Source organism: Solanum tuberosum, unplaced genomic scaffold, assembly GCF_000226075.1.
Source record: "Solanum tuberosum cultivar DM 1-3 516 R44 unplaced genomic scaffold, SolTub_3.0 scf00191, whole genome shotgun sequence".
NCBI classification, from domain to species: domain Eukaryota; kingdom Viridiplantae; phylum Streptophyta; class Magnoliopsida; order Solanales; family Solanaceae; genus Solanum; species Solanum tuberosum.
Window position 1 is genome coordinate 522,234 of NW_006239117.1, and position 27,847 is coordinate 550,080.

Here is a 27,847-nt window from a genome sequence, read left to right on the forward strand (position 1 = left end):
TGATACCCCCCCCCCCCCCCCCCAAAAAAAAAGAAGAGAAAAGCTAGGAATCACTGTTTGGACCTGAAAAGATCAAGGAAATTGCCAGTTTGTGTGGACTTCTGTGAGACTTGGCATATGCAATGGGATGAGAGAGATATTTTAATGTTAAACAAGATTTAAACTACTTATCAACTTAATGTGCAGAATATATGTGATATGAGTGATGCTTTGAAATATTGATGACAGGCCTTTAAAGCGCTGCTAACATCTGCGACTTCAGATGATCAACTGACCGCTCTTGGAGAACTATTGTATCAGGTATCTGGATATATAACCCATCTTGTATTTCCCTTTTTTAGTTTCAGTATTCCAGTTTCTGCCCTGTCAATGCTCTGGGATAACATGTTGAGCTGGGGTTCAAAGGCAAGAGCAATCATAATTAGCTTTTCTTTATTACTGATTTTCTCCTTGTATTTTCGAAAAGAAGCAATTCTGAAGGAAAAGAATTATAGTAAGGTTACAATTAAAATTTGTATTTTCTTGTTGTAAGAAAGATTAATCTCCTAATCAATAAGTCTCATTGAAGGATTGCTTGAAGGTCATTCTTGGCAACAATCTTATAGCGTTGATATGCAGAGAACCTCAGATCCGCAATTAAGCCAGAGGGACAACAAATTGAATCAAATACAGAAAGCTTGTTCTGAAACTAATACTTATATTTTTTTGGTTTACTTATAATACAGAAACTCCTGATTTTCTGTTTAATGATTCTCCCAATTTACAAAGGATCAAAGATATTCTCAAAAGCTCATATTTTTATACGAATCTGACATATCACTGTAAATTTATGTCTTTCTATTGCACTTTATTTGCAGTGCCACTACAGTTACAGTGATTGTGGACTAGGTTCGGATGGAACAAATAGGCTCGTCCAACTAGTTCAAGAAATGCAGCACAGTAAGGCATCAAAATCTGGAGAAGGGACATTGTATGGTGCAAAAATTACAGGCGGAGGATCTGGTGGAACTGTGTGTGTAATTGGCAGGAATTCGCTCAAGAGCAGTGAACAAATTCTCGAGGTAATTTCCCTTCCTTTTAATGGGATGTCCATTCAAAGTTACTCCATATTTTGGATCACCATTACTATTCCACCTAATTCAAGAAAAGGATCACCTTCTATACGTACTGAACACTTGTAGAAACAGTGAAAGGTAGTTTTGTAACACAAAAGATGTATTCTTTGAAACGCGACGAATTGAAAATGTGTTATTTCTTCAGCTGAATGAACCTTTACTGTGTAAATTTTTGAAGCTGTCCTATTGATGATATAGATTTAGCATAACATCAAGGCATTTTTCTTTTGCCAACTGTTTTGGATGTGCAGATACAACGCAGATATAAAGCTGCTACAGGATATTTGCCTATTCTTTTTGAAGGCTCATCTCCTGGCGCTGGAAGGTTCGGCTATCTAAAAATTCATCGTCGCAACCCTCCCAAGCAGAATTAAGTTCTGCAAAATAGATTCCAGGACTTGAAAAAAAAAAAAAAAAAGTAACATCATTAGTAGAATTCCACTATGTTAAAACTTTCTATTCTGGACTTTTACATATATAATATGAACTTCCACTATATCTTCAATAAAATGCATTATGGTGAAAAGTCTCTTGAACTTTTGTGTGACGTTTTTTAATTAGAAGTGTTTGTTATAAAGAAGTGATGCTAAGTATTCTCTCTAGTTGCTCTTTTAAATGCTAGCTAGAGAGGAGACTATCAATGTGGAAACATGTTTCTCTTCATTTTCCTCATTCTCAAGGAACTTGTTTTTCTCGAGAAAATATTTTTCAAAAATTGTGATTGAAACATGAAAAAGTTGGAACTGACGACAAGGGGGTAAATTTGGCCCCAACTATTACTCCCTCTGTCTCATATTATAAGTCATCTTTTTCATTTGCACTTGCATTAAGAAATAAGGTAATTTTACCCTTATGCCCTTATTTAATGTTTGCTTATAAATGATGAAATGTTAGATTTCAAAAATATAAATGCATTTGGATGACTATTTAAATTTTACTTTTTGGAGCCAAATTTTTTCACCAATTGATCCAAAAAAATTAAAATCAAGTTTTTCCCACCTCAATTTTCCTATATATTTTGTGTAAAATGTTTTTTTATATTTTTATATATAAATTCTTAAAGCAAACGTGACGACATCACAAAATATTCAAATTCCATTACTTCTAATTGATCTAAATTTTTTTGCTGAATCTGATGTTATTGATAATGAAATTAGACGACAAATGAATTTTAGTTCTAGTTCAGCAAATCATTTGTTTTTTTATTTAAATGGTGCATAACTCGTTTATTTGGATCTTGATTTTCTCAATTTGGCCTTCACATGTTTTGGTTGAGTCTTATATTTTTACATCCTTTGAACTTTTTGAAATGTCATCTTCCTTGATAAAATTTGTTGAAGCTTCAACTTTCAAGATTATTTTGAATTTTTTCATCTTTATTTAATTTGTTTGTTGATTATTTTTTTCTAAAAATTCAGATTTTATAGAATAAGTAGTGAATAAAGAAAGTAGTTAATTAATGAATGAAGTACTCTCCCAATGAAATTAATTACTTGTAGATTTTCTAGGTTAGACAAAGTAAATACATTTTCAAGATTAATTAATTAATCAATCACGGGTATAATGGGCAAAATATGGTAATTTATGCATAAATTTTATAAAATGACATATATTGTGGTCCAGCTATTTTTAGAAAATGATGACTTATAATATGGGAGGGAGGGAGTAACAGATTGCAAATTTAGACTGTTTCCCTTTTTTCAAAGCTAAAAAGGAGAAATGTATATCATAAAGATGTGGTACATATAACATTAACCAAGGGAGGTAAAAAAAGAAAATGACAAATTTGAAAAGCCAAGAATTTAGAAGAAAAGAAATGGTAAATGTGATGAGTCACATGTTTATTATAGACTGTACAGGCACAAATAACACCAATTTTGTTTGAAATTTCTGTGTATACTGACTGAAATTTTCGCAAGATTAATTGCTGTCACTTCCTGTCCCAGAAGGAAAAGGCAAGGGAAACCACTGCTTATAATACAACAGAAGTAATAGAGTAACAGTACTTATGCAGCCCAAACTGAATTACATGTTGAAGCAACTCCATCGCCTACAGTAGGATTTATATGCTGCCACTTTGGTTAGGCTGCTCCAGTTCTTCCAGAAACTCCATCGTCATTTTCATGAAGCTTTGCTTGTGCAATCGTTCCCATTCCTTTCAAGGCATTTTTTTCATATAAGTACGAGAACGAGCTTTTACAGGATCATAGTTAAGAAGAGAAGCAACTGATACAAGATCTCATATTACCTCAAAGTCCCATTCCCCAAACAAATTTGGGTCACTCTGGTCAGCCCAAATATATGCTTCAACCATTAATGTATCGGAACTGTCCTGCAAAGCCAATGGACATCTCTTGTGAACCAGATAAATACATTACAAATGGACAACTGATTTCAACATGCCTCATATAATGTTGTTCCATGGCCAAACTAGATGTTGGAATCAAACTGATGAGTAAATACCCAGAAGTGCCAAAACTATCTGACATAGGTGGGAGAACTGGATGAAGCAAACCTAGCTATTCTGGTCCATTTATGCCAACCATGATGTTCTTAAACGAACTAAAAAGCAATAGGCAAGGATATCACTATGATTAGCTGGTTGTACCTATGAAGTTGTAATCATCTATAGTCGATAATAAAGACCTAAAAACTTCCAACTCCCAAGCACACTAGACTTCTGCCTCCTAGTCAATGAAGAAACATTTAAACAATAAGATAAACATGGAGAAGGTACAACTACTCAAAGAGCACTCAAGCATTCTGAGATTTGCCACTGCTATAACAAGAACAATTTCATTGTATCAATACCATCAGGGAAACATCAACAGTTTTCCTTTCATACTCAACGTCCTCAAATTTATCCAAGATATCCAATTCCGGAACAGTGATGCCTGAAAGAACCTGCATTTTGTCAAAACAAACATCAGAGATCAGTAAGAGGGTCAGATCTTACATTTCCCGTTAAGATCTCAATGAGAAGGGATTGCAAGCAGCAGTTGTTCTTACTCCTACTTTTTAATTGCATAGTACATGGATTGATCTGAAGTTCCTGGACCTCAATATTGGAGGTCACTCACATTTGTGCATCAAATCTTCAATTTTATGTGAATGGACTAGGATGTAAGCTATGCTCTGAGTGACCTTCAGCAGCCATATATGTAATGTTATTGGGAGAACTAAATCAATAGTGTGGCGCTGATTCCACATTTAACAACAGAATTATGATGAAAGTTATGTCCTTTTAAGTAAACTTAACTTCCCCAATGCCAATCAATCAATTCACTTTTGGTTAATCTCACTTGAGTCTGTTACTAATTTCAAATCAATGCTTCACTCAGTTTTTTTACCTTTTTATATGATTGATTCACCTAGTATGTTGGGACACTTTGTAATAAAGGCAGCAAAAGAAGTCCCTCGACATGTTTTGGATAACCAATTTCAGTCACTGATAAAGAAAATTCTGTAGCAAATATCATATGATAAACAGTAGGAAAAAAATTACAATGCATTCATCAGATTATGTTCAAATGTTAGCTGAATGGCTAAGATGCTTGGAGGTAACTTTAAGATGATAATTAAGTGATTCATCATTTAGCATATCTGGAACAGCTATGACATAGTACTTTGATACATTGTAAATTCTCTTATGACAACAAGTGGAATATGTCAAACAAACCTTGCCATTAACTTTCTTGTTTTCTACAGGTAGAATGGCCGGATAAACACACCCTTTGATGCTAAACCTATGGCTGAAGCAAAGCAACAGAATCAGTGCGTAGAAAATCTATCACTCTATTTTACTTAAAGAAACAACAAAATCAACGAGCAAATTGGACGTAAACACACAAAAATAAAAAATAAAAAAACTCATTAACTAGTATTAGGAACTCCTAGTAAAGAACAAACAAAATGCAAAGTAAGATGTACTAATAAATGTTACAATTGTTAACATCTACAACATGATATTTTCAAGAATCACAACTAAGAATGTACTTTGAAACTTTGATTCTAAGAATGACGAAATTTGCATTAAAATCACAATTTTCTATCTGATTCATCTCAAAATGAAGAATATCCATACACATTTTGAAGAAACTTTAACATATAGTGTTTTCACTATCAGGTTTCTAATTTCAAGATAAAACAATTCCAGATATCAACTGAAAATCAAATTTCAACATCATTTTACACCCATAAGCTAAAAGGGTACACTAAAAATGTCACATTTATTGAACACTAATCAAGATTCATTCACTAGAACTCTGCAGATTCCAGAATTTCACTCTTTTAAGTCTTTTTATCCCCAAAAAAATAAAATCTTTTACTGTATTTGACCACAAAAAGATAAGAACACATTTATATATACAAGAAGAATGGAAAACAAGGAATAAAGAAACGGACAAGTTGTGGAGAATCGCAGGTGAAGAAGGTGGGACCCGTTTGAGGAGAGCACGAACGACGTCGTCAGCTAAAAGACTGCCGTAGACGAAAACATTGAACAAGGATTGTGGATTACTGGCAGACGCCATTTTTTGGGATTCCAGGCAAAACGGTGTTTTTGATTTCACAATTCTGACTTTTGTTTGAATCTACAACGTCACTTCATGTTTAGCTAATAATTGTGTTAATTATGCTACAGTATTGTATCGTATTTTGTTTTACACTCTGTTTGGATCATTGTTACTCATTGTTTCATTATGTACTATATTGTACTTTATTGTATTGTATTGTATTGTAGGGTAAATATAATGTTTGGCTAGACTGTGTTGTTTGTTGTTGTTTAATAACATTTTTATTGTTTAGTTTGACTGTATCATACTATATTGTAATTTATAAATTTACTAAAATATCCTTAATTATTCTTGGGTAGAAGGTTTTACTAGAATTAAATAATATAGGGTAAAGGGTAAAATAATATTATGAAATATTATGTAAGGATATGATTGGAAAAAAGAAATTAATTAGCAATGGGAACACACCGAATTAGTTGTTCCATAAAATGAGGATTTCATTGTTACGTAACAACAAAATTTAACAATACAAAACAATACATTTTAAGCAACAATCAAACAAACATTATAGGTATGATAATGATACAATACAATATAATGGGCAACAATGATCCAAACAGAGTGTTAGGGAATGTATATGACTTTTGGAGTAGATTGTATTGTTGTATTTAGTCTCGGATAGAATTTGGGTTGCATTCTCAAATAATGTGACTCGTAGATAACGCCTCATGGTGCTTCGAGCACAATATGTGACTCTCACCCTTTTAGGTACCCTTGATATCGGATTTGGTTTAGAATGTCAAAGTTTGAAGGTGCGTCGCGAAATTGGGATTTTGGGGAGAATTCAAAGTTCTTTGTCATTACATAATATCATATATCTATAATTTAAATAGCTAATCTAAAAAAAATGTAGGATTTAGGGTAGGGCCATTATGAAAAGGTAGCGTAAATGATAAAAATAGAATATTAAATAATAAGAAAAGACAAAATGAGAAAACAATATTAAAGTAACGGCATGATCACATCAAATGAATTGCTACATAAATAAAAAAAATTGTCAACGATAAATTTATATGAGACAATTCAATAAAAATTTATATAATAATCAAAATATATATTACGTTTAGACTAATAATATAACACAACATAAATATAACGACCATCCAATCAAGGTATAGTATGGGGCATGTATATGTGGATATAAGTCACTTAAATTTGATTGGAGTACAAAATAATTTTCTATAATTTTATTACTAAAAAGTACTTTGGGTAAAAGTAAAAGTTTTTATAATTCTATTAATAATTACTTAGTAAACTTAAGATTAACACACTTAAAAAGGAGAGCAATGGAGAGAGTAATGTCTTTCAATCTATATCACTACATTTGTAAATGTAGTAGCTATTTATAGTAGTATGCTAAAGTACAAATGTATAACTTGGCTACTAATTGCCAAGTGTTGATAGTTTTCCAAAAGATGGTTTCCACATGGCATGCATATTTGCCTTACACCATGATAAGTGATGAAAGTCACTAAATTGGTAGTCTCCAAGTGGCATCCTTCATTTTCTTACAACACTCCCCCTTGGATGTCAATGTAAAAGAAAAGAAATATACATAGACATTCATAATACGCATTACTTGTTGCCTCATTAAAAACCTTTCTAGGAAAACCCAGTGGGACAAAACCTAGACTAAGGAAAAAAGAGTACAACGCGTATTTTACTCCCTTGATAAAAACCACGATTCAGATGGTTAAGCTTTCGCATTCCAATCTTGTGTACCATCTTTTCAAGAGTTGAGGCTGGTAAAGATTTGGTGAATAAGTCTGCTGGATTATCACTTGAACGGATTTGTTGTACATCAATATCACCATTCTTCTGGAGATCATGTGTAAAGAATAATTTCGGTGAAATATGCTTTGTTCTATCTCCTTTTATGAATCCTCCTCTTAATTGAGCTATGCATGCAGCATTGTCTTCAAAGAGCACCTGGGTACCTTGATATCACACTTCAAACCACATCTTTCTTTGATGAAACGTATCACTGATCTCAACCATACACACTCTCTACTTGCTTCATGAATTGCTATTATCTCAGCATGATTTGAAGAAGTAGCGACAATGGACTGCTTCGTAGATCTCCATGATATTACAGTACCTCCGTATGTGAATAGATAGCCTGTTTGAGATCGAGCTTTATGTGGGTCAGATAAATAACCTGCATCTGCATGACCAACAAGATCTGTACTATCTTTGTGAGTATAAAACAGACCTATATCACTAGTCCCTTTTAGATATCGCAATATATGTTTAACTTCATTCCAATGTCTTCGTGTAGAGGAAGAACTATATCTTACTAATAAATTAACAGAAAATGCTATGTCAGGTCTCGTAGCATTAGCAAGATACATAAGTGCACCAATTGCACTAAGATAAGGTACTTCAGGACCAAGAGGTTTCTCATTCTCTTCTTTAGGTCGGAATGGGTCTTTACTCACTTCAAGTGATCATACAACCATTGGAGTACTTAATGGATGTGCTTTGTCTATGTAAAATCGTTTCAAGATTTTCTCAGTATAGGCAGATTGATGAATGAAGACCCCGTCTGCTAAATGTTCAATTTGTAAACCAAGACAAAGTTTTGTCTTTCCAAGGTCTTTCATCTCAAATTCTTTCTTTAGATATTCAATTGCCTTTTGGACCTCTTCTGGAGTTCCAATGAGATTAATGTCGTCAACATAAACAACAAGAACAACAAACCCTGATGTTGTTTTCTTAATAAAAATACAAGGACAAATGACATCATTTATATAATCTTGTTTTATCAAGTACTCACTGAGGCGATTATACCACATACGCCCTGATTGTTTTAAGCCGTATAATGACTTTTGTAATCTAATTGAACACATTTCCCGAGGTTTTGAACTATATGCTTCTGGCATTTTTAGTCCTTCTGGAATTTTCATATAAATTTCATTATCAAGTAAAATGTAAAGATAAGCTGTAACCACATCCATCAGATGTATTTCAAGGTTTTCATGAACAGCTAAACAAATGAGATATCAAAAAGTTATTGCATCCATAACTGGTGAATATGTCTCTTCATAGTTGACACCGAGTCGTTGAGAGAATCCTTGTGCAACAAGGCGTGCCTTGTATCTTACAATTTCATTTCTTTCATTTCTCTTTCGCACAAAAACCCATTTATAGCCAACAGATTTTACACCGTTTGGGGTTTGGACTACAGGTCCAAAAACTTCACGTTTAGCAAGTGAGTTCAGTTCTAATTAAATTGCCTTTTGCCATTTTGGCCAATCACATCTTCGTCGACATTCTTCGACAGATAGAGGTTCAAGATCCTCACTATCTTGCATAATGTTAAGTGCAACATTATATGCGAAAACATTATCCACTGTAATTTTCGAACGATCTAATCTTATCCCATCACCCGTAGAACTTATTGAAAGTTCTTTATTCACTTGAGTCTCGAGTTCACTGATTTTTTCGAGAATATTAGGATTAATTAGATCTTGGACTTCCTCATGAGACTCTTTTATAGTGTCATCTTTATCATTTTTCGTACTTCTTTTTCTAGGATTTTTGTCTTTTGAACCCAATGGTCTCCCACGCTTCAGGCGTGTATGAGATTCAGAAGCTATGACACTATTAGATGGTCCTGTTGGAATATCAATTCGGATAGGCACATTTTCTGCGAGGATGTTCGACTTAGTTATCCTTTTCAAATCAGTAAATGCGTTTGGTATTTGATTTGCTATATTCTGCAAATGGATGATCTTCTGGACCTCTTGTTCACACATAGGGGAATGTGGATCAAAATGAGATAATGATGAAACTTTCCATGCAATTTCACTTTTAAGTTCCTTTTTCTCTCCCCCTAATTGCGGAAAATTTGTTTCATCAAATCGACAATCTGCAAATCTTGCAGTAAATAAATCTCCCATCAATGGCTCAAGGTAGCGAATTATGGATGGTGAATCAAACCCAACATATATGCCTAACCTTCTTTGGGGGCCCATCTTAGTGCGTTGAGGTGGTGTTACTGGCACATATACATCACATCCAAAAATTCGTAAATGAGCAATATTTGGTTTATGACCAAATACTAATTGTGACGGAGAGTATTTATTATAACTAGTTGGTCTAAGACGAACAAGTGCTGCAGCATGTAAGATAGCATGACCCCATACGGTAGTGGGCAATTTCGTTTCATAAGTAATGGTCTTGCTATCAATTGTAAGCGCTTAATAAATGACTCAGCAAGGCCATTTTGAGTATGAACATGAGCTACATGATGTTCAACTTTTATCTCTATTGATAAGCAATAATCATTAAAAGCTTGGGATGTGAATTCTCCAGCATTATCAAGGCGAATTGCCTTAATGGTATAATTTGGAAATTGCGCCCTTAATCTTATTATTTGTGCCAATAATTTTGCAAACGCCAGGTTGCGAGATGATAAGAGTCACACATGAGACCATCTTGAAGATGCATCTATTAGGACCATAAAATATCTAAACAACCCATTAGATGGGTGAATAGGTCCACAAGTATCCCCATGTATACGCTCTAAAAATTGAGGGGATTCAATGTTAACCTTCATTGGTGATGGCCTAGCAATCAATTTACCCTGACAACAAGCAGCACATGGAAATTCATCACTCGTAAGAATCTTCAGGTTCTTTAATGGATGTCCATTCGAGTTTTCAATGACTCGTCTCATCATTATTGATCCAGGATGACCTATTCGGTTATGCCAAAGCACAAAAAAATTTAAGTCAGTAAACTTCTGGTTTACGATAGAATGTGTTTCAATTGTACTTATTTTTGCATAATATAAGTCAGAAGATAAAGTTGATAATTTCTCCAACACATATTTTTGGTCTAAGACAATCTTGGTAATACCAAGGTATTCAACATTCATTTCATTTATTGTCTCAACATGATATCCATTTCGGCGAATATCTTTAAAACTTAACAGATTTCATGGGGATTTAGAAGAGAACAATGCATCTTCTATAACAAGTTTTGTCCCCTTAGGCAGAAATATAGTAGCTCTTCCGGAGCCTTCTATTAAGTTTGAATTACCAGAAATTGTAGTAACATTTGCTTTTCTTCTAAACAAGTAAGAGAAGTATTTCTCATCTTTGAATATGGCGTGCGTTGTTCCATTATCAATTACACAAATATCTTCATGATTGATCTTTGATCCAAACGAAGTTTGGGGCATATCCATATTTTCTATTTAGAGTAGCTCAAGTTGGCAGAGTCTCGTGCTGATAACGTATTATAAAATAATTACTTAATAAACTTAAGATTAACACACTTAAAAAGGAGAGCAATGGAGAGAGTAATGTCTTTCAATCTATATCACTACATTTGTAAATGTAGTAGCTATTTATAGTAGTAAGCTAAAGTACAAATGTATAACTTGGCTACTAATTGCCAAGTGTTGATAGTTTCCCAAAAGATGGTTTCCACATGGCATGCATATTTGCCTTACACCATGATAAGTGATGAAAGTCACTAAATTGGTAGTCTCCAAGTGGCATCCTTCATTTTCTTACAACAATATATATATATATATATATATATAAACGAGAACTCTAGGATCGTCTATGTGGCGCCACCACAAACAAGAATTCCCTTTTAATTTATTTATTTTCAAAACTAGCCTTCCTTTTTCATGAAAAGTTGTGACTTTTTATGAAAAATTGTGACTTTTATGAAGAGTTGCGACTTTTATGAAAAATTATAACTTTTATGAAAGGTTGTGACCTTTTCGAAGGGTTGTACCTTTTCCAAAGAGTTGTGACCTTTCCGATAAGGTACAATAAGTATTTATTCACATAAAGGTTGTGACATTTCCGAAGGGTTGTAACTTTTCCAAAGAGTTTTGACCTTTTCGAAAAGACATAATAATCATTTGTTCACACTACCATTTGTTGTCTATAAATAAAGGGATTTATGACAATTTCTTTTTGCTATTTTGGTAACTTTTTTTTACTCTGTTAAAAATTTCAGCAAAGATGATTGAAAATTGATCTTCTCTTTTGTCCCTTTCTACAGGTTTCTTCATATAAACAAAGAAAATTGATTTTGATTGTAATGCGACATTACTACTCTTGCACCTCTCATTCCAGAACTCATAACATTGTTGAAATGGTTAAATTCATTACATTTAGTTCTTTAGTAAACAAAACTTTTATTTCTGCCACTATTAATTGTAGGTTTTCTTTTGCTATAGGTGAGTCGAATTCAAATACATTAATTAAACTTATTATGAAGTGTGTTTCATACCTCAAAGTTTTCTTGCTCATATTTCATGAAGCTTAGTCTTTTACTGTAAGTCATAGTGATTCATGTATCTATTGCAATTTCTATTTTCTATTTTGGTGACTTTTTTTGAGCTCTGTTAAAAATTACAGTGAGGATGATTGATATATTTCTTCTCTTGTGTCCCTTTCTACAGGGTTTTTCATATAATTTTTGGGAAAATTGATTGTGGGTTGTGCTATATTTGATAGCACACAACAATAACTATGTGATAACTAATACGAAATCAATAATGAAGTTTGTTAAAAGAACCAGACAGATTGCTCTTTTGCTTGCCACAGTTAGTATATTATTTTGATTGTTTTTGTTAGGTACAAATAATTTGTATGTCATTGAACTCTTCCTAGAATATTAGTATCGACACAATTAGTCCACTTCTTTTGTAGCAAGTTAAGTAATTTGTCATATTTCTTCGTCTCTTCTTTTTGGGCATATTAAGAGATCAAGTTTTCTTGAAACAAACAAATGTCCAAAATGCACTATAACAAAAATAATTTTTATAGGCAATAAATATGTACATTACCGAAGAGTTCTAGAGCCTTTACCGACATTAACTAATTGTCATTAGATTCAATGTTGCTATAAACTTTAGGGACATTTATATAGAGTACCAATTGCCTCTGAAAATACATATTAGCGGCAGTTAAGCTATTAATTGTTGTTAAAGATCATTTTTATTGTAGTGCTAGACTCTTTATTTTGATAATGTTTTTTATAAGGACGTGACAACTCTTTCTTTTGGATTATTTCAATTAAATTTGTGAACTGTAAACTTGGATACAATCCGATAGACTATCTTTGTGAAAAATATGTTTAGCAACATACTTTTTTCTTCTTGATTGCTAGGAAAATAAGGTTTTCTTTATTATTATTTGTGGATATTTGTGAGTTCAAGTGCTCACAAAATTATGTTGTGAGATTTTAATATGTTATGTGTCAAAAATTTGATTTTGAATATCCAGTTGTGAACAGTTCCATTCAGATGCCATCTACTGCTTGGTTGATAATTGCATTAATTCTGTGTAACTGCATACTATAACTATAGCAATAATTATGGTTCAATTCCAAATAAGTTGGGGTTGGTGATATGAAACCTAAGCAACAGTAATGACTACTCTGAGACAAAGAGGAAAAACATTTATGATACTAACAATTTTAGGGTTCATTTTTAACATATACATGATACGTCATACTATAATAAAAACAGATTGATGGAGGTTCATAAGAAAAGAGCTGAAGGTCTTCCATTTGAGTTTAGTTAATTATGTTCTTCCATTGGAGTGTTGTTGTTCGAGATTTTTTGGTCTCTTCTTTAATGTCTGATGTTGTTCTTTATAACTTTTTGAAATTTAGCAAATTTCATTACTTCTGACCAACTATTTCTATAGATATTTTCTTAGACTTCTTTCTTATACTTAAAATCTTCCATCACTCATAATTTTTCTATACCAAAAACAAAAATTAAAAAATATAGCACTTTGACTTGAGATAAAAATATTCTTTACAATATAATTCATGTATATAAAATCTGAATATTATCGAATGATCATATGTAAGATTAATAAAATAGTTCAATCTCGTGCGAAGCAGGAATAATTTACCTAGTATTAATATATTTCATAGAAGTTGAAGGATAAAAAGTATAAGAAAGCAATGATAAAAAATGAAAAAAGTGATCTCTGATCATAGTATTATGAAATATCTATTCTATTAATTTCAGGCATGATTATATAACAAATTATTTTTATCAGGGTCATTTTCTGATGAAAGTTCGTTATTTATTCATATATTTTTTTTAAAAAAAATCACTACAACATAAAAACATAATAGCATAAAGTATAAATATGATTACGCCAAGAATAAAACACATAACTTATATAAAAAAATATTTCAAAAGAATAAAAATCAAATTTAATGCACAAGTCGTACACCTTTACGTCCGGAGTTTACATTTACACATTCAAAATTTATGCTAAAGCGCCTCATAAATCTACACTTTTCATTTACGGTCCAAAGCATTTTAGGTAAACTCCATCCCATAAACAAATTTAAAAATACTAATTAAATGTCAAATCAAATAATATCACATATAAATCCTCAAAAATAGAAATAATATTTTATTTTATTTTTTCATCTCAATTTATTTATCTAAACCTTTTCTATATTTTTTAAAAATAAATTTAATTTTTAATTTCCACATTAGCTGAAATCACAAAATTCAAAAGTCTTCGGAAAAGTATTTATGGGATTGTCCAAAGGAACAAATTGAGATTGATTGTGTTTTGCAATGAAGAAGGAAGAGGTGAAAGATTAAATCTTAATTATCTACTGTTTGCATAGTTGTTAATTCAGTATTTAATTTAATTAATTAGATGTGAAGGACAAGGAGAAGAGCCGTCTCGCACTTTGTCCGGATTTACAAATCTTCCCTCAACTCCGCCCAAATCTACTCGTTAGTTCCCTTCTCTCTAATCTTTATTTTGATTTCTCAATTTTGTGTTCAATTCTTATGTGTTTTCCTGCGTTTGATTTCTGAATTTTCAGTAATTAGTAGTCTATTTATGAATATTGTGTATTTAGAAGAAGATGAAAGGTTTATCATGGTCATTTGTATTTGTAGTGGTTTCAATCGAACTGATTTCAATTTGGAGTTAAGATGGGCATTTTGAATTTCGGAGTTTTAAGATCTCTAATTGTTACTATATTGTTTTGTCCAAGTGTGTTTGAAATGAATCAGAAAGTAAGGTTGATATGATCAGGGATTTGAGTTTGTTTATTTGCTTTCGTGTATTAGGTGCAATGGATTTTGATTTTTTGGTTATGGATTTGAAATACATGGGGTGAAATCTATCTATCAATTCACTTGTTGCACGAGGTTTAGTGTATAGGTGGAGGAGGGTAGAGGGGTGTGCGCATTATCCATGAGTGTCGAGCTGAGATAAGATATTTTGGTCATAAAGTAGTTCCCTTTAGGGCAGTTGGGGCAGTTATATTGTGCTGAATTTTCTGAAAACCAACACTATGAAACGTTATGCTGTTTTTGGTGAACCAGCTGACCGATTTAACGCGATATATGACTGATATGACTCCTGCTCTTTTGGGATCATATGTTATTTTTCTAACCATCTACCAGAGGAAATGTGCATTTCTTGAGTAGGCTTAGCACTTGTTGATGAAATGGTATTTAAATTCATCATTAACCAACCTACTTGAGGATAGATCCTCTTGATCTTGTCAAGTTATTTCACAGTTGAAGCTGGAACAGTGAAAGGGTGACGTTGTCTTCCCCCTTGTGGATAAATGTAGTTTCTTTGACTTTTACTGATATTACATGTCAAACTGATATAAGCTTTAAAGATGCTCTAGAGCAAGAACCGGAAAGGTATACGGAGCTGAGCACCGAAGTAAACTGGCTAAGCAATCCAGATCCATCCAGTAGGATTTCAGTATTGCTGTTAGGCGTTAGCTAGATGATATTTAACCCTGATAGCTTCAGAACACACCAGAGGACTCTAACACACCTAAATTGAGTTAGTCAAATCTGTCACTTTATAAAAAAAAACACAAACACACAGACACAAATCGAGACTTGTCATTTTGAAAACGGAAAAGAAAGAAGCACATCTAATTGAGAATCTGAGGCTTCCCAAAAGGTATAGTATCATTAGAAAATAAGAGTTTCAAGTAGGAAAAAGAGGAGCTGTACTAGAGACCTATTTTTTAACAATTGTAGCCAGTTCACATAACAACATTGTTCAGAAGGCTGGCATCCTTTCGTCGTCATCAGTGAAAAGTAGAAGTGGACATAAGTGCTCACCTCGCAAGAGTCCTCTTGCAGCTCTTATTTGAAGCGATTGATTTATCCATAAAAGCATTAAGTATCGTGGCGTAACATTTGAAAATTATAAATTCCCAATTAGCAGGATCATAGGTGTCTTTTTCTTTTTCCGATTTTGAGTTTGCAACTTGAAATATCTATTCCTTCCATTCCAAAATATTGATGGAGATTGAAGCATGATAGTCATACCATATAATTTCTAACCTCAATTTGGATATCGATTCATTATTTAAAGTATCTTAGAAATTACAAAATATACTACAAAGCACAAGTTTAATGATTATAGGTTTAGAACTTTTGAAAGATCATAGTCAAAGCAAGATCTGTTGTACGGTCTAATAGTAATGGTGTCGTATAATGCGGCAAAGGGAGAGTCGTTTTTGCTGACTCTTTTGTGTCACAAAATTCTACTTTCGTTTCCCCAAGAATGTCTTCGGACAAGGTAAAACTGATTTTCTCAATTTCCGCTCCTTTTGGGCACCCATGTTCCTCCCGGAGATCCAGCTCTTCCATCTTTTTAAAGCTACTTTTTTCAGAACCTCAACTTGATAGAATTCCACTATGGAGATCATCAGCCCAAGGAAGTTCCTTCACATGATAGAATTTCACCATAGAGTCCAAGGTATTTTCTCCACAGCTTCTACCACAATCAGTATACTGCAACCCTTTTCCTTGAATCACATAGTTTCAAATCTAAACTGGATTTTGCCTTTAAGTGCCTTCAGATTCCAACAAAATATGTGCATGCTTATGTGCAAATTTATTTAGGCAAGATAGACACTTTTGGACATTCATCCCAGCCAGTAAACATGATGCTTGAACCTGTAAAGTGTGGACAGTGAGCTGCCGTTAGACACTTTTGGACATTCATCCCAGCCAGTAAACATGATGCTTGAACCTGTAAAGTGTGGACAGTGAGCTGCCGTTAGACACTTTTGGACATTCATCCCAGCCAGTAAACGTGATGCTTGAACCTGTAAAGTGTGGACAGTGAGCTGCCATTCTCTTCTCCAGGTGAAATTATCTCCCTTAAGATGGAAATTAATGAACTTCTGTCTGGAGGTAAGATCCAAAAATAGCTAATGTTCTCTCTAATATTCTTGCACGGGGAAATCTGGAACCATTGGTTCCTCTTCTGTGCATGAAAGTTTATACGAAACCTTCTGCATCAGAAAGTTCTTCACATGAAGTAGTTGGAGAATGATCTTTAGGCATTCTTAGCGTAGTTTTCTTTTCAGGATGAGTTCTTTTCCTTTTTCATCTTTTGCTTTCGTGATTCTTCTGTTGTATCTTTTCGCTAGATTGTTACTTGTTTGTATACGTCATTATTAAGATTTATATATGTAACCCTCAGGGGTTGGCCTGCTGGCAATTGACTTGAGCCTTGGGGTTTGCTCCCTTTCAAGGTCTCAAGTTCGAAACCCACTGGGTGCAAACAATTTCTGAGGGCCATCGGACTGGGTAAAACCTGAATTAACCGTGGTGCACTTGCGGGAAACTCCTTGCCGAGGGCCTGTGCACCCCCGGGATTAGTCGGGGCTCAAAGAGACTCGGACACCCGGTGCAAATCAAAAAAAAAAAAAGATTTATATATGCTTTTGCCAAATTAGATGTTTGGCCAGAAGATTCTGATTTTCTCCTTCTTAGTTCTAAGTGGTTTTGGTGATAAAAGTTCACTGCCTATGGTTTTCCCATTATAAGTTCCACTTGGCTGTGTTTGTCTTAATGATATGTCCTGCTTCTCTCTGTTTCAGCTAAAAGTGATGGGTATATACCTCAGTTCCCCCAAAACAGAGAAATTCTCAGAAGATGGTGGGAATGATAGGGTAAAATATGGTTTATCATCAATGCAAGGATGGCGTGCAACAATGGAAGATGCTGTGAGTATCCCTGCCACTTACTTTAGTTATATGTTTTGTGATGTAATTTGTGGAATGGAAATAACTTGCTTGCTTTTATTTAATTTGATGACACAATATAAAAGAATAAATGTCCAAGAGGAAAAACACACATACGTACTATATGTTCACAGCTTTCTATCTGGGAAAAAGTATGGATTTTGGCTTGTCTAAACAGTTCATAGGGCATGTGTTTAAGTTTATAGTTGCTTGTTCGCTTTCAGACTTGAGCAATGTGACTTGTTTAAACTTTGTTTGACTTTTGTTTCTCTAGTCATTTCATCATTCTGAGCTGTAGAATTGGTTTATCTTCAGTGCTGACTGGTCTTCTCACGTGTGATATGAAGTTAAACTGATATATACTACCATGGTCATCTAAGAGTCTTGACTAACTTGCCTTTGTTTTTGCCTACTGCTTCAGTACAAGACTAATAAAACGTTAACATAGTGGAAAGCTTTGGTAGTGGAACTACACAATGTTTATTATGCTTGTTAACGTTTCATCCTCTTAATGATCTATCTGCAGTCCATCTCACGTGTCGGTTTAGACTCCTTCTCAAAAATATAAAAAATAGAAAAGAATAAATAAGTCAAAGAAAGCTGGCAGAATCTTCCAGTGAAAGAGAATAGGCTCAAGTTATTTGATTAATTCTAGTCAAGGTAAAATTATCTTCAGTATTCCAAAATCGCACTACAGATAAGAGTTGGAACTGTTATCGACTCAGATTATGGTATTTGCTTTGTATCAGTTTAAATATTATATCATATTGTTCATGTTATTGTGGCCTTCTGTATCTAATACATGCTTATAGTGGCCTTCAGTAGCTAATACATGCTTATTGTAGCCTTCAGTATCTAATATATGCTTTTCATTGACATAGTTATCTGATACATGTTCTTAGTCTTTGTCTTATCATAGTGTTTTAGTTATCAATAATCCAACATGTATGAGTTAACATTTTGTCCCTTTCCTTTGTTTAGCATGCAGCAATACCTGATTTGGATACTTCAACATCCTTTTTTGGTGTCTACGATGGTCACGGAGGTATGTATGTTGTCAGTACATGGGTTATTATTGGGATGTTATACATTGTTGCTTGGGAAAACTTGTCTTTAGCTAACAGAGGAATATAATAAATTAAAACATGATTTGGTGTAGCTAAGGAAATTTTACCTGGAACACAGGTTTGTATTTTCATAATTTGTATTGTGTTCCTTGTATTTACCTCTGGTGTAGGAACCTGTTTTCTTTTTCGAGCAGTAAGGAACTCTTAGGTATTGAGACTTGACAATGCTCATAGCTGGACAGTTGAGCCATGAAATCGTGGTTCTTATGCATCAAGCATTATATAGTGGGATGTGGTGACATTTTGCAATAGATATCTTTTACGTTCTTTCAGGTCTATTTTTGTCAGTAAGGCCATGGTTTGATCTTGGCAGAAACACATTATCGTTTTAGTGCTTTGGTTATTAATTTTAAGAAAATTGCACTGTGTAATATTTGTGATAATGGTACCTTGTAACATTTGAGTGATTATGTAGATCCCAAGTGACCCGTGGTGGATTTCCATTTAGAAGAAGTTGGTAATTTGCCAACTTCTTGTGTAGATCCTGTGATGATTCAACTTATGAAAGTAATAAAAGGTTTTTTTTCAGGACAACTTTGAGCAATCTGGGATCCTTGCTTGAAATAATGGTGATTCGCTCAATACCAGGTTGATTAGTACAACAGAAGGGTTTTAGTCCTATTGTTGGGCAATAAAACCTTTTCTCCCCGTTGTGCATTCTCTGACTGAGCTTTGGTCTTCTGCTGTCCAGCTCTCTCTCTCTCTTACTCACTCTCGTGAGATTCTTTCTCCTCTGCTCTTCAATGTCTTGTTATATAGTTTCTTTACGAAGAATTTCTCTATGATTTCAGTTCCTTCCTTCGGCGTTTGTCTTTTCCTGTTGAGCTTCAGCAAGATATCTCTCTCTTTTTAATTTCATAAACTTCTGTTGGCTAAAGCATGACATGCATATGCTTCCTCGGAAAACTGTAACTCAAATGCGCTTACAACAGTAAGTAGCCAATCAAATAGTGGATTGAGAACCATGAGGTCTCAGGTTTAATTCCAGTGTAGGCAGAAACACTAGATGATTTCTTCCCATTTGTCCAAGCCTTGGTGGACAGAGTTACCCATACTTGTGCTAGTGGGAGGTAGCAGAGGCCACATAGAATTAGTTGAGGTGCACACAAGCTAGCCCGGACACTATGGTTATAAAAAAAAACAGTAAGTAGCAAATCAAAATTTTGTGAGAAAAATCAATCTACAGTCATTTAAACACAACAGACAAAAGAAATATGGTTATTGGCTTATTGCTACATCTTAAACAGAAATTCACATGAAATAACTGCAAATAAGCTAAAAACAAACCTGAACAAATTGTAGCAAGAATCTCATGCTTAGCCAACAGAAGTTTTAGAATGAAAAAATGATTCTTGTTGGAGCTCGAAGGGAAAAGGCAGATGCTGTGAAAGGAACTGAAATCAGAGAGAAACTCTTTGTGAAGAAGCTAACCAATAAACATAACAGAAAAGAGTTATTAAATTGTGTATTCTACATTATTGCATTGAGTCTATTTATATAATATACGCTCAATCCTTTTCCATGTAGGACACTATATAAAATCCTAATCCTATTCTAACACTCCCCCTCAAGCTGGTGCATATAAGTCATATGTACCGACCTTGTTACAGATGTAACTATTATGAAGACCAGTGAGGGATTTGGTGAAAATATCTAAAAGTTGATCACTTGACTTCACAAATTTTGTAACAATATCTCTTGAGAGTATTTTTTTCTCTTATAAAGTGACAGTCAATCTCAATGTGCTTAGTCCTATCATGAGATACTGAATTTGTTGCAATATAAAGTGGCACTTGATTATTACACAAGTTTCATCTGACTGATTTCTCCAAAATTTTAATTCTCTGAGCAACTGTTTGATCCAACTGCTCACAAGTTGCTACAACCATTGTTCGATATTTTGCTTTTGAACTTGATCAAGCAATCCCATTCTGTTTCTTACTCTTCAAGGATGCCAAATTACTTCCTACTAAAACACAATATCCAGATGTAGAACGTCTATGAAATGGTGTTCCTGCCCAATCTGCGTCTGAATATCCAACGATCTGTTCATGGCCTCGATCCTTGAAGAGTAGTCCATTGCCTGGAGCTGACTTATCCTTTTTCATATAGGATACCTTTTACAATCTTAATCCTATTCTAACAATATTGAAGAGAAAGGGAGAGAGAAAACTGAAGAGCAAGTGAAAGAGATAGAAGGAAGAAGACCAAAGCGCAAACCACATAGCGGCAGAGCCAAAGGAAAAGGGTTCAGAGCTTTATTAGTAGGATTAGCCAAACTGAGTATCTTACCATTGGACAACGGAAATACACATGTGACTGCTTTCATTACTCTGTTGCTGAACTATGGGGTTTCAAAAGGTTTGAAGCTGACAATATGGACTGAGAATATTTTAGCAAACAATTGCGAGGAGTTTTTCCCAAAAATAATTCCTTCTTTATTAATTCTTAGAACAACATTAAATTCTACCACATATGCTGCCATGCACAGCAGAAATGACAAGTTGATCTTTTTCCTTTCTTTCCCATTTCACTAACAACACCAATCAAATTCATCAAAACCATTGCTCCCTAGGCTTTGGTTCAGTGGTAAGAGCACCACATGTGATGTGTGGCTTTGGCGCATGTCATGAGTTCAAACCTTGCTATTACCAAGGCCTTGTAATTCAGTGGGAACGAGTATAGGGGTGGGTCCATTATCTTCTGAGTTTCCAGTCATCCCTCAGTGAATTTCTTGGTTATAAAAAAAATCATCAAATTATTCTGCAAAAATGAACATTGAATTGCAATTTGTGCTTTCATTTTTGCTTTTTTCACTGTCCTCTTTTGCTGACACATTTCCCAAATGTTTTTTCACAATACATCAAAAGATACTTTACATTTTGAAGCTATTGCAATTCTTCAGAATGGGTGGAAAGAGGATACTTCAAGGTCAATTAAGGGGAAAAAGGAAAAATAAGATAGGATCTTCCGATATCATCAGGTTGGATATTCAATGAGGCAACTGAAGTGTTCTGTGGTAGATATTTAGGTAGTAGTTTAAAACTGGAAGTTATAGTTAGGAGAATGTTTGTTCAGAAATAAACTCAAGGAGACGTGCTATGACTGTATCAGAATCTTTTCTCTTATTTGAGCAGTGAACTTGAATCTTTGGTAACCTGTTTGTGGGTTTTGTTAAAGAATGTCAAAAGTCCCACATTGGTGGTTAATGAGATGGATGGATTCCTAACGTTTGTCGTTTGGGCAATCCTCCTCCCTTTGAGCTAGCTTTTGGGGTGTGAGTTAGGCCTAATACCTAATTTAACATGGTATCAGAGCAGGGCCCATCTCACCCAATGTTGGGACCCCCAAAAAATCAAAATTGCCCCAAAAAATCAAAAATTGCCCACGCACCAGATGCTAAGCATTGGGCATGAGGTGGGGCGTTAAAGAATGACAAAAGTCCCAGATTGGTGGTTAATGAGATGAGTGGATTCCTTATAAGGCTTGGACAATCCTCCTCCCTTTGAGCCAACTTTTGGGATGTGAGTTAGGCCTAATGACCTAATATAACAGGTTTCAAGTAGGAGTTCGGGAAATGTTAGTTTGGACAAGTTGATGCCGTTTATCCTATTACTTGATCATATAGATAATATTTATGTCTGCTTGAATAAGCAATATCCCTTCAATGGGGATATCGACTCTTAATGCATGACTCATGACACTAACATCTATCCTTTTCATTCCTTCAATAAACTGATGATTTGTCCCCTCTGAAGCTACATTCTTTAGAATTGAAATCTGGTCATGGGTCTACTATATTCCTACGTTCTATTCTTTCATTTAGTTTATACTGTTTTATGTGATTCTTCATGTTTGTGGGTGATTCCACTGTTAGATTATGGTTGTTCGCTTATTGTTCCTTTGTGAAGGTGAGCCTGAGAGTTGTAAATTTGGAGGTCTTAGAATGATAGCATAAGCTGTATTATCTGTTACCCTTGCCTGCCTGTACTCCCTATTCTTTGTTTTATATGGTGGTGTTAGGGATGTAACTGCAATAGATTTGATCTGGCAGGCTTGAAATTTTATTCATGCAATAGAGGTTACTAAAGAAGCTTTGATATCCCCAAAAGTACCAATTCAAATCCAAGTTCTTATTTATGCTTATTAAACAGTAGACACTTTAGTCTTTGATACTTTTCCTGCTCTAGAAAGATAAGGTTGCTACTATAATGAAGCATCTTGAAGAACATTTTAAGCAACTACTCCTGCGACTTCCTGATCTAACCATATAACTGAACATTTCATAAATTACAGGTAAAGTTGTTGCTAAATTCTGTGCCAAGTATCTACATCAACAAGTGCTCAAGCATGAAGCATATTTACATGGTGATATAGGAACTTCGGTCCAGAAAGCCTTTTTCAGGTTAATTGCTTGAGGCTTTGGGTTCTAGAATTGACTATATAACATCCTGAGAACTCTATGGGTGTCTTTTAGTGTTGAATTATTTACTTTCTTTTAATGTTTAATTATTTAAACAGAGACTGATTCTGCATGTATGTTTTCAATGCCCCTTTTCAAGTAGCATCCTTTTTAGGTACGGGATAAGAAGGCTACTAGGAAGGATTCATGAAAACATACACTACTTTCCTTGTAGCTACATAGTAGTTAATGTTAGTGGTGTTCATTGTTGTAGTAATTTTCAACTTTGATCTATATACTCTTAAGTTTGCTCTGTGCATTTGATATTTCTGGTTTAAAATTGGAATAGATTGAGAATTACTCACTCCTGTTTGGGTTAGATTACTTGAATTGTTCGCTGACTCACTGACTATATTAATAATTTAATATTTTGTATTTGGTAGATGATATTTTTAAGTCCTGTTTCATTGAAATTGCATTTTATTCCTTATATTTCTTTTCCCACAAGTTGAAAGCTTGTACGGGTACTATGATGGTGCTTATCACTCAACATATTTAATCCTTGACATTTCCAAACAAATGGAAAACTGATGTGGCATTTGTATTGTCATATTTTTGAATTTGGTAAGAAGTACTCACTCCATCCATTTTATGTGGCACACATTTTTTTAGTATGTCTCAAAATTATTATAACACTTTTGGAAACCATTTGATCTTATGATCCCCGTTTACCCTTAAATCTTAATGACATGACTTGTTGTGATCCACTTTACATATAAGTAAAACATACATGTCTAAATAATCCCATTGGTATCATCGCCTATACACATATTTTCCTTTCGTTATGCCCTACCTTGCGCTACATCTGCATGGATGTCATTTGCACTATGAAATCATTAATTGCTTTTGTGCTTCCAAAGTATGTTATGAGACGGGTTTTTTCTGTTCCTGGTGCAGAATGGACGAGATGATGCGTGGTCAGAGAGGATGGAGAGAGCTGGCTGCACTGGGGGATAAATTAAACAAGTTCACGGGTATGATAGAGGGCCTTATTTGGTCTCCAAAAAATGGTGATGGAAACAGCCATGTTGATGATTGGGCATTTGAGGAGGTACCTGATGTGCTTGAGGATATTGAGTTTCAATGAAATAAAATAACGTGCCTGTCTCTCCTTTTTATCTTTTCAGTTGATAAAACCATTTTGCAATGGAGATTGGGGTATTTAATTGAGAATATTTAAAGCTTCCCAAGTGTTAGTTTCACAATTTTCATGGACTACTGTACTCTTACTAGTGCTTCCTTTTAGAGGTAAGGGAAGGAAGTTTATAAATGGATACTTACTCTAAACTAAGACGTTGGAACCATGCATCAAAGTTGACCCTGTTCAATAAGTGAATGATTGAATTGAACACTTACTGCTTTTAGAAATAGGGCAAAGCTGTAATAATGAGATCATTCCCCTGAAATTGTCCATACTTATATAGTACTTTAGCATGTCACCTCGCCGCATCTGCACATCACTATTGTTGTAGACATTGTTTAATTGGTTTGTGGCTAAGTGTTTGTGATATTGATATCAGGGGCCTCACTCTGATTTTTCTGGACCTACTTCTGGATGCACAGCTTGTGTTGCAATCCTTAGAGAGAACCAACTCATTGTTTCAAATGCTGGTGACTCTCGCTGTGTCATTTCAAGGAAGGGCCAGGTAATGTGCCATCTTTTAGATATTTAATAGAATGTTTCTTCTCCTCTGACAGTGGATATTTTGTGTGTCTAAAGTTACTTTTGTACTAGCCCAGCATGCCACGTCTTTGTGCTAGCTATCTCTGGGTCATAGTCTTGTGGCCCCAATTTGGATGCGTATATTGTCAATAGGATGTAATGTTAAAGTTTTCTTGTTTAAACCTTAACGTGAATATAAAGGACGGATATCAAATATGTCCCCTTTTTGCAGGCATACAATTTATCGAGGGATCATAAACCTGATCTTGAGGTTGAGAGAGAGAGAATCTTAAAAGCTGGTGGTTTTATTCATGCAGGACGTGTGAATGGAAGTCTAAATCTTGCAAGAGCTATAGGTATTATTCCTGTTTGTTGTGGACCTTTAATATTCTATTATAAAGCTAGCTGCCATGAAAAAGCAGTTTGAAACTTTACTAATGTTATTTGGCTCGTTTTAAATTAATTGCAGGTGACATGGAATTCAAGCAGAACAAGTTTTTGCCAGCTGAGAAGCAAGTTGTAACTGCTAATCCAGATATAAACACTGTACGTTCCTTCAGTTCTTCATATATCACACAATTTGTTCTAATGATAACTTCGAGACATGAATGTTTCTCAAGAAAGTCGGATCCAATTTTTCTTGTTTGTTTGGCAACATATCTTACTCTTTCTGGGGCCAAGAAGCAACAAGGCACTAAATAACAGCTTTTTCTTTACATGCGTCTCTAGGCTATCTTCCGTTATCCCTTAAAGTGTGTTTCTAACTTCTGCATGAAAATCATAATATAAAGCCGATATTGAGATAAAAGAGGAGAATATATATAGTCTACAATGATTCATATGGCTGATCTCAACTCTTTTGGGGTTGAGGATTGATTGATTCATTCTTTCTCACTTGCCTTCAACCCCCAGCCACCCATCCTCTGCGCTTCTTTCCTACGTTCCTTTGATAACATGTAATGTTGCTAATTTTACCTTTCTCAAAAACATGTTCTGATATGCTCTGTTCTCTGATTAGGTTGAGTTGTGTGATGATGATGATTTTATTGTGCTAGCTTGTGATGGTATATGGTATGCATTCTAGACTCTTCTTTTATATTTGGGAACCAGGTCTCAAGACAAAAATATTAGATGTTCTTCATAGTTTACTCGGTTGATTTTCAGATTTCATATTAACAATTTTTTTGTTTACATATCTGATTTTTGTGTGGCTGTGTCTTCTCAGGGACTGCATGTCCAGCCAGCAATTGGTGGATTTTATACACGAGCAGCTGAAGTCGGTCAGTCTGAGAGCACACTTTTCTGCATTTGAATTGGTGTTAACTTTTGATGAAAGTCCTGTTTGGGAAGTCAGCTATTAAATAATGGGATAATTGAGTCATCTAAAGTTAATTATATTTATGGTTTCTGGAAGGTATCAATGGCCTAAGACTAACAATTAGAAATTACAACTACACCTCAGTCAGCTATATAAATCCTCATTGACCATATTTTTTTAAAATTAGTTTTTAACGACCGTGGTGTCCGGGCCAGCTAAATCCTCATTGACCGTATTTCTCCATTTAAACTCATCTTATGCCATAATCATACCAAATAGAAGCAGAAGTAAAAAATAAGGTATATATATATATGGAAGTAGAAGAAGTAATGCTGAAAAATGTCAGAAGGTACCTATATTTCAGGAAGGTTGTATGTACATAACAATGACATTGCAACTAGTGAAGCCTGATATAGGAATAGTTCACAGAAAAAAAGGTTGTTTGCATTTTACATGATACCATTTTGCTATTAAAAGTGGCAAAAGCCTGAGAGACAAATCGAATTATGTTTCCACTAATTTTTCTGTGGCAATCTGTAAACATTTGCATAGTAAATTAGTAAAGCAATAATGAAGGACCTGTACTATCTGACATTTATTTGCCTATTAATAGAATATTAAAGGCTTCTGTTTTGGCTGTTGATTTTTTATTATGTGCTTATGTACTGATTATTATGTTCATGTGTGGTCCCATGTAGCTGAACGATTTGGCTGTTGATTTTTTATTATGTTTGAGAAATGGGTGAATAAATAGAACAAAGTCAAAACATGCATGCACTTTTTTGAAATAGTATTATTTTCTGCAAGGCAAAAAGAGTTCGCCCAACTGATGAAGCTCAGTGTGTTTCAATTGCTTTCAAGTGATTACTTACATGAATCAGTAAAACTGAATCATCATTATCCTTGGAATGTATAGGAATAACTCATTTGCCTTATCGGGCACCTGGTGTCTGCTTACTCAGGGTTTTGTTGGGGGGGTGGGGGGTAGGAATTGTTGATCTGGCTTTCTCATATCATTGGCTAGGGCTTCCGTTAAAGTGAAGACTAGAGATAAAATATTCTTGTGTACACTCTAAAATACAGACTGATGGAGAAGGTTTGATTTGTAGGAAAGCAAGCTTTCTGCAGTATGTGAAAGAGTTCTCGATAGGTGTTTAGCGCCTTCTACTGCTGGAGGTGAAGGATGTGACAACATGACAATGATTTTGGTGCAATTCAAGAAACCTTTTCAGTCTGGGGCTTCTTTAGTTGAAGAACTCCCAGCTTCTAACGAGAAACTCCCTGCTCCCAGTGAGGCCACTAACACTGAAACAATACCAGCAGAGAGTGGATCTAGTTCATAGCCCTTGCTCGCCGTTTTGGATCTGATACTTCCAAGTCTGCAATTGTACATGATTGTTTTAATCTGTATGGACATATATTTTGCTTCTGGTTTTGTGTGTCATTGCGTTTGTATTATAATTACTGGAATGGATTGTATAGATTACTTGACCACATGTTAATTATTTCATGTACCCAATTGTTTACTCAAGTGACTTCTAGGTTGTGTCTGGAGTGA

General features: G+C 34.4%; 3 protein-coding genes across 7 annotated transcripts in view; 2 read left to right on the top strand and 1 right to left on the bottom strand.

Annotated features, from left to right (window-relative positions):
* The window catches only part of LOC102582665 (L-arabinokinase-like), a 15,496-nt gene extending 13,950 nt beyond the window's left edge, over window positions 1–1,546 (top strand). For both annotated transcript variants that reach the window (XM_006355144.2, XM_015312225.1), the window contains 3 exons: window positions 229–300; window positions 858–1,061; window positions 1,367–1,546. In XM_006355144.2, the coding sequence (XP_006355206.1) occupies window positions 229–300; window positions 858–1,061; window positions 1,367–1,489 (399 nt within the window). In that variant the 3' untranslated portion in view covers window positions 1,490–1,546. The remainder of the gene's footprint in view (window positions 1–228; window positions 301–857; window positions 1,062–1,366) is intronic.
* Window positions 1,547–2,900: 1,354 nt separating this feature from the next.
* LOC102582997 (AIG2-like protein) lies at window positions 2,901–5,725 on the bottom strand. The gene is made up of 5 exons (XM_006355145.2): window positions 5,520–5,725; window positions 4,795–4,867; window positions 3,927–4,019; window positions 3,364–3,447; window positions 2,901–3,270 (listed from the first exon to the last, which is right to left on the bottom strand). The coding sequence occupies exons 1-5, from the start codon at window positions 5,645–5,647 to the stop codon at window positions 3,178–3,180; spliced, it is 471 nt and encodes a 156-aa protein (XP_006355207.1). The 5' UTR covers window positions 5,648–5,725; the 3' UTR covers window positions 2,901–3,177.
* An 8,524-nt stretch (window positions 5,726–14,249) lies between these two features.
* On the top strand, window positions 14,250–27,820 carry LOC102583328 (probable protein phosphatase 2C 60). 4 transcript variants are annotated; one of them, XM_015312227.1, is made up of 13 exons: window positions 14,320–14,435; window positions 16,358–16,443; window positions 16,547–16,835; window positions 17,576–17,701; window positions 18,701–18,764; window positions 23,143–23,251; window positions 24,206–24,359; window positions 24,829–24,954; window positions 25,204–25,327; window positions 25,441–25,517; window positions 25,990–26,042; window positions 26,197–26,251; window positions 27,399–27,820. In XM_015312227.1, exons 4-13 carry the CDS (start codon window positions 17,585–17,587, stop codon window positions 27,630–27,632), a joined length of 1,113 nt encoding a protein of 370 aa, XP_015167713.1. In that variant the 5' UTR covers window positions 14,320–14,435; window positions 16,358–16,443; window positions 16,547–16,835; window positions 17,576–17,584; the 3' UTR covers window positions 27,633–27,820. The 4 variants fall into 4 exon arrangements, with proteins under 4 accessions (XP_015167712.1, XP_006355208.1, XP_015167713.1 ...); XM_015312228.1 differs by having other exon boundaries at window positions 16,590–16,835; XM_015312226.1 differs by lacking the exons at window positions 16,358–16,443; window positions 16,547–16,835 and adding an exon at window positions 14,250–14,285 and having other exon boundaries at window positions 14,364–14,435.
* The last annotated feature ends 27 nt before the right edge of the window (window positions 27,821–27,847 follow it).

What these genes read in the sequence shown, in the direction of transcription:
- LOC102582997 (XM_006355145.2), bottom strand. Translation starts at nt 5,647, where the DNA reads ATGGCGTCTGCCAGTAATCCACAATCCTTGTTCAATGTTTTCGTCTAC. An exon ending in ACAAGAAAGTTAATGGCAAG is followed by an intron (nt 4,020 to 4,794) that starts GTTTGTTTGACA and finishes GACAAAATGCAG; the next exon opens with GTTCTTTCAGGCATCACTGT. An exon ending in CTGTTGATGTTTCCCTGATG is followed by an intron (nt 3,448 to 3,926) that starts GTATTGATACAA and finishes TTGGCTTTGCAG; the next exon opens with GACAGTTCCGATACATTAAT.
- LOC102583328 (XM_015312226.1), top strand. An exon ending in TGTCTACGATGGTCACGGAG is followed by an intron (nt 18,765 to 23,142) that starts GTATGTATGTTG and finishes CATAAATTACAG; the next exon opens with GTAAAGTTGTTGCTAAATTC. An exon ending in TCATTTCAAGGAAGGGCCAG is followed by an intron (nt 24,955 to 25,203) that starts GTAATGTGCCAT and finishes CCCTTTTTGCAG; the next exon opens with GCATACAATTTATCGAGGGA.